General features: G+C 36.7%; 3 protein-coding genes across 4 annotated transcripts in view; 1 reads left to right on the forward strand and 2 right to left on the reverse strand.

Moving 5' to 3' along the window:
- The window catches only part of LOC104735382 (cycloartenol-C-24-methyltransferase), a 3,949-nt gene extending 3,362 nt beyond the window's left edge, over window positions 1–587 (reverse strand). Inside the window, exons 1-2 of the mRNA XM_010455163.2 lie at window positions 376–587; window positions 169–284 (exon numbers count right to left, since the gene is read on the reverse strand). Of these exons, the coding sequence (XP_010453465.1) occupies window positions 169–233 (65 nt within the window). The 5' untranslated portion in view covers window positions 234–284; window positions 376–587. The remainder of the gene's footprint in view (window positions 1–168; window positions 285–375) is intronic.
- LOC104735384 lies at window positions 1,388–2,736 on the forward strand. 2 transcript variants are annotated; one of them, XM_019234351.1, is made up of 4 exons: window positions 1,388–1,811; window positions 1,908–1,985; window positions 2,081–2,180; window positions 2,279–2,736. In XM_019234351.1, the coding sequence occupies exons 1-4, from the start codon at window positions 1,548–1,550 to the stop codon at window positions 2,611–2,613; spliced, it is 777 nt and encodes a 258-aa protein (XP_019089896.1). In that variant the 5' UTR covers window positions 1,388–1,547; the 3' UTR covers window positions 2,614–2,736. The 2 variants fall into 2 exon arrangements, with proteins under 2 accessions (XP_019089896.1, XP_010453467.1); XM_010455165.2 differs by having other exon boundaries at window positions 2,258–2,720.
- On the reverse strand, window positions 2,657–4,444 carry LOC104735383 (RNA polymerase sigma factor sigD, chloroplastic). The gene is made up of 4 exons (XM_010455164.2): window positions 3,908–4,444; window positions 3,465–3,827; window positions 3,088–3,288; window positions 2,657–3,017 (listed from the first exon to the last, which is right to left on the reverse strand). Exons 1-4 carry the CDS (start codon window positions 4,319–4,321, stop codon window positions 2,730–2,732), a joined length of 1,266 nt encoding a protein of 421 aa, XP_010453466.1. The 5' UTR covers window positions 4,322–4,444; the 3' UTR covers window positions 2,657–2,729.

Raw genomic sequence — 5,810 nt, forward strand, 5'->3', positions numbered from 1 at the left:
AAAAAAAAAAAAAAAAAAAAAAAAAACAGAGGCGAAATCCAATGCCATCACGGATTCGTGGAATTGGTCCCAAGAAATTTAAGAAGAGAAACACGTATGGAAAACAGCTAAACGTTGTTTCCAAAAAAATGGAGAAAAAAAAAACAACGAAATAGGCGGATAATATACTTTTCGACGGCGGTAAGAACATCGGATTTATCGATCTTGCCACCAAGATTCGAAGCGAGATCCATATCAGCAACAGCCTTAGGGGATATTATACAACTGGCAACAACGGACGAGATCTGCAAAAAAAGGCGAGATGGAATCAGAATACGGATCAAGTAGAGAAGAAGAAGAACCTGAATCGGAAGAAAAAAAAACATAGTTGCTTACGAGGAGAGGGAGAGAGATGATAATGATGATGAATGAATTAGAGAGAAGGCACCTGACTGTGCTGGCTGGCTGGCTGGCTTAAGTTTATATTAGTAGTAGTAGAGGAGGAGAGAGTGGTGGGAGAGAGGTCACACAAGCCGTCAATACCAGCGTGGCACAGAGTGTACACGATTAATTTACCATAGTATCCTCTCCAGTTGCCTAATTAAAAAATTGTTCATAGATCGATTTAGTCTATAGACTCTATATATTGTATTGTAGAGAGTATATCCATCAAAATGCTAGATTTTCTAATATTTTTTTTTATATCACAAAAAATGATTTTATGTATACTTTTAAGTTTTACCAATTAATACTAAAAAATTATAAATTTCAAAAACCATTAAATTGAGGATTTAAAAGTTTGATAAAATACTATTAATTAGTAATTATAAAATATTTTATTATAAATATATAATATAATTATCGTTAAATATTAAATATTTTTTTTAATTCATATAAAAATTCTAAAATATTAAATTAATACGAAAAAGTATTAATTTATTATACTCCACTAATATAAAACCTTATACTATTTTAAATCTCACCAACCACGAACCGGCGTGACACTCGGAGTGGTTTAATATTTTTTAACGGATCTAGATCAACGATTGAATCTACCAACTACTAGTACAAATTTTCCACTAATACGTAGTTTTATTTTTGCCACCGTAAATATTTTAGTATATAGATGATTCTGATCAAATATTTCTCTTTTCTTGAAAAAAAAAAAAAAAGAGAATATAAAATATGGTTGAACTCTTCTTTTTGACTTTTAACCTCAAATTTCGAAGTATTTAATAATAATTTGAGTTCAGATGATAAGACATCAATGATTCTAGATTCATCTTAAATGTAAAAGTTGGAGAAAAACACGAAAAAGTTAAGGTAGGTTTAGGCCTTTTATAGGAACGTGTAAATTAAAAACGAAGGACTAGTCCGACGTTATAATACATGAATTGACCGTTTTGGTTTTAAATTAATAAAGGCAAGAAAAAAAAAAAAAAAAAACATCATCCACACACCACATATTTCTCTCCCGCCTAATCCTCCGCGTTCCTCACCCGCCGACGCACCGATCTTTTCTTCTACTTGTGCCTCCGCCGCCTTGTTTAGACCAATTACTTTATCTAATGGCTCTCTCCTCGTTAATCTCAGCCACTCCGCTCTCCATTTACGTCCCGAGATATCTACTAGTGAAATTACCTACGCGCCGCCGTTTCCACTTGCCGTTAGCAACTCTTGGCTCATCATCGTCTTCGGAGTCATCGGCATCGACCCCTACCTCGATCCCCGTCAACGGTACCACGTTGACCAGTTCTTATGGAACAAAAACTCCCAAGGACAACAGCCCATTTGCTCAGTTCTTTCGTTCCACCGAAGCCAACGTTGAGAGGGTAAAACTCACTGATTCAAAACATTCTATATTTATTAGAGACTTTGGAGTGTTTCTTTTTTTTTTTTTTTGATGTATCTGTGTGTGGATGGAGCAGATTATATTTGATTTCCGGTTCTTGGCGCTTTTGGCTGTAGGAGGTTCGTTGGCTGGTTCGCTACTCTGCTTCCTCAATGTAAATAACTTCGTGGTTTAGTTTTAGTCTGTAATGTTTTCGCTACACATATACACCATTATGGTACTAATGTAATTGACTCTCGCTATATGTAGGGGTGTGTCTACATCGTTGAGGCATATAAAGTCTACTGGACTAACTGTGCCAAAGGCATCCACACAGGCCAAATGGTTTTACGCCTGGTCGAAGCTATTGGTAAAACTGATTGCTAATATATGATATAATCCCAGTTTGTTTTACTCATATATACCTTTTGTGAAATTTGATTGTAGATGTTTATCTGGCTGGAACAGTTATGCTGATATTTAGTATGGGTTTGTATGGACTCTTCATCAGTCACTCGCCTCATGATGTCCCTACGGAATCCGATCGTGCACTTAAAAACTCTTCTCTCTTTGGAATGTTTGCCATGAAGGAGAGACCGAAGTGGATGAAGATCAGTTCATTAGATGAGCTGAAAACCAAAGTTGGGCATGTTATTGTTATGATTCTTCTTGTGAAGATGTTCGAGAGAAGCAAGATGGTTACCATCGCCACTGGTCTTGATTTGCTCAGTTATTCCGTTTGCATCTTCTTGTCCTCTGCTTCACTCTATATTCTCCATAATCTCCATAAAGGAGAGCAGTAATAAAACCTTTTGTAATTCGTTTTCTCCACTTGTACAGTATATATGACCCAAATCCAATATGTGTTTTTAGTTGTAATTACTATATATTAATATTTTGGAACAACCAAGTATTTGCTTCATTCACTAGAGGAATAGTATATTTTCAAATCATTCACATTATGTACATTTCGTAGCTTCTTCAAAGCAATGCCATTGATTTGCCTCACCCTCTCTCTTGAAAGCTTCAACGACTTACCAATCTCTTCAAAGGACATTGGAGTCTCTCCATTAAGCCCAAAGTAGAGTCCCAATACTCGAGATTCTCTCGCGGTGAGACTTCCCAAAAGCTGCTCAATCTCATGCTTGATATGTTCTCTTTTCACCATCTCCTCTGGCCTTGTTTCATCTGGTCCACGTACAATCTCCTGAACATGAGAAATCATCAGTCCAAATTATCTCTCTACTTTGCATTTTTCATGGAAAAATTTGAAGTACCTGCAATGTCATGCGGCCATTTTGAGACGCGACTCTGTCCAAAGAAACAGGGGATCTGCTCCGCTCCACAGCAAGTCTAACCGCTGATACATGGATGTTGAGGTGCTCAGCAATCTCATCACAGCTAGGTTGCCGCCTTAGTTTTCTGGTCAAAACATTACTAGCTTCTGCAACTTTTGCTGTCATCTCCCACATGCTTCCCTACACACAACAAACTAAAACGATGTATTCACTAATTACTTCACTTCCCAGAACAAAGAGCATCCTATTGGAGTTTACTTTTTCTATGTATAGAAATAGTACTATGGTTGATGCATATATCTAACAACATATTCATCTCTTAATCCAATCAAAATGTGAGAGATTTGGGGACTCACCGGCAATTTAACAAGTCTAGACTTGTGTGCAATAGCCCTTAGGATGGCTTGTTTGATCCACCAGTAGACATAAGTTGATAGTTTGTAGCCACGGTCAGGATCAAATCTCTCAGCTCCTCGAAGGAGCCCTATGCTTCCTTCTTGAATCAGGTCTTGCAGATTCAACCCTTTCCCTTGGTACCCTGTTGCAATAGAGACTACAAGCCTACGGTAACACCGTGTAATCTTTTCTCTAGCTTCTTTTCTTCTGCATAATATTTCATTTGCACTACGCTTCTTCTTCCCTTTGCCACTTGACAACAAAACTGATACCATTTGGTTCTCTTCAATACTTGTTCCCAAATTTTCAAGTTTTGCTCCTTCCTGTAGAAAAAGGTACAGTTACCAAAAAGGATAAAAGAAAGTTTGAAATCTTTCCATTGGATAATAAAATGATATACTACCTTGAGGTACAAGCAAAGCTGAACCTCCTCTAAACGACTCAAAAAACCAGATCGTGAAGCTCCAACAACAGGAACACTAATCGTCTCTGGTTCTGCTTCTTCGGTGCCAGCATTTTCCTCTTCTTCCATCTCCAAACTCTCGAAACCTCCTCTTCTTCTCCTCCTTCTCTTCCTCCTTTTCTCTGATTGAGTACCCCATTTCTCAGGTTTGATCCTCACGGAGCTATCAGCCGTCGCTCTATCTAGCGTGGCCTCACCGCAAAACAGAGGAGTAGTAAGCTTTATGGAAAAAGGAGATGATGATAAAGAAGGAGATGGTTGGCATTGGTGAGTGATTCTGAGTAAAGGAGAAATAGTAGGGAGAGGAGGAGAGGGACACATAGTAGCGGTGGCAGTGGTGGGTATCGTCGCCATGGATGAGCTGAAGAGCTTCACACACCTTAGATTTTTTTTTTTTCTATTTTTATCTATCTTCTTTTTGGTCCAATGGATGTAAGCAGAGGATAATTCTTTCTTGGGTTACTACTTATCATCATAGAGCCTCTGTATGTCATATCAGTTATCCGCAATTAAATTTGGGTGGAGTTGGTTTCTTTTTTCTTTTTTCCTCTTTTAATTTTTTTTTTCTTTTGACAAAATTTGGAATACAAAATTTTGAAGAAAACAAAAAATGAAAATCATATGTACTATGATCAAACCCAAAATGCTATTGTTTTCGGACCCATAAGAAAAGGCCCAATAAAATTGGGATCATAGCTAGCTAGTTGTGTCTTGCGAATGTGTGATGATGTCACATGTACCAAGCAAGTGTCACTGTCTGTGATGACCCCACGTGCAGGAGGGTGGGAGCAGCGCGCTGTAGTGAAGCTTGTCTGTGGTGAAGTGTGTGGGCAACACGCGTTGCTCTCTCAACCCTCGTGATTTTTTATGGTGGGTTCCTCCTAATACCGCTGACGTGGAACTGTCCACACGCACAGTCACATAGTACTTTGGCCTCTTTCTGCGGCAGCACAAAGTACACAAACACAAGGGAGTCAATTATGACCACCACTAAAACTATAAAATTAGCGACTAACAAAACAAAATATAATAAAAATTAGTATTAAATTAGATATGGAATTGGTAGTAATAGTATTAAGAAAAGCAGCATATTCGTATGAGTCTCAAAGCACTCAGGATATCACACATTGGACGTCATATTCTGAATTTATTAAAGTCAGTATATTTTTTTTTTCAAAACAGTCTGTACGGCCATTTCAATGGCATTTAGACGTCAACTTCGACATTTATACTTAATCATAAAGAAATCATGGTTGGGTTATCCATTCACCAAAACAAATGTGTTACAATTTTGATTCCAAATCTTTGGAATCAATACAACGGACGAAGTTATTCTTATCTACCTTTTGCTTAAATGATTTACACTTTTTAATACTCCTACTATTGTTTATGATTCTCAACAATAAAGTTGTTTTTTTCTCGAGTATAAAGTAGTACTAAAGAATCTGGTGCTTTAATTTTGATGATGTCTTTTTTTCCCTAACAAGACAAGTTAAAAAAAAAAATATCGAAATAACATTATAGTATAATATACACACGTGAAGGAATTGGATTTGGTAAAATGAGATAAACCATACCAAAAGCCTGAAAGATAGATCGGTCGACAACATTGTTTAGTCTAATTTGATTTGCGTCGCTCCACTTTAAATTTGTCTGTTTCTTCCTGTCGGCATTATCACATGTGACCTCAAAAAAACATTCCTCCTACCCGATTTAAATCAGACTATAATAAAGTATTTAGAGTTAAAAATTCTTAAATACACAAAGATTACTTTTAAATAAAATAACTTCGTCAAAATTTGAAATTAAATTTGTATTTTTTTTTTTTTTTTTAAATTGAGAT

The sequence above is a fragment of the Camelina sativa genome, chromosome 13 (genome assembly GCF_000633955.1).
Source record: "Camelina sativa cultivar DH55 chromosome 13, Cs, whole genome shotgun sequence".
Classification (NCBI taxonomy): Eukaryota; Viridiplantae; Streptophyta; class Magnoliopsida; order Brassicales; family Brassicaceae; genus Camelina; species Camelina sativa.

Coding starts and splice junctions, on each gene's coding strand:
- LOC104735384 (XM_010455165.2), top strand. CDS start 1,548: ATGGCTCTCTCCTCGTTAATCTCAGCCACTCCGCTCTCCATTTACGTC. Junction 1,986..2,080: donor CGCTACTCTGCTTCCTCAAT/GTAAATAACTTC, acceptor CGCTATATGTAG/GGGTGTGTCTACATCGTTGA. Junction 2,181..2,257: donor ACGCCTGGTCGAAGCTATTG/GTAAAACTGATT, acceptor ATTTGATTGTAG/ATGTTTATCTGGCTGGAACA.
- LOC104735383 (XM_010455164.2), bottom strand. CDS start 4,321: ATGGCGACGATACCCACCACTGCCACCGCTACTATGTGTCCCTCTCCT. Junction 3,828..3,907: donor AGCTTTGCTTGTACCTCAAG/GTAGTATATCAT, acceptor CTTTTTCTACAG/GAAGGAGCAAAACTTGAAAA. Junction 3,289..3,464: donor CTAGACTTGTTAAATTGCCG/GTGAGTCCCCAA, acceptor TGTTGTGTGTAG/GGAAGCATGTGGGAGATGAC.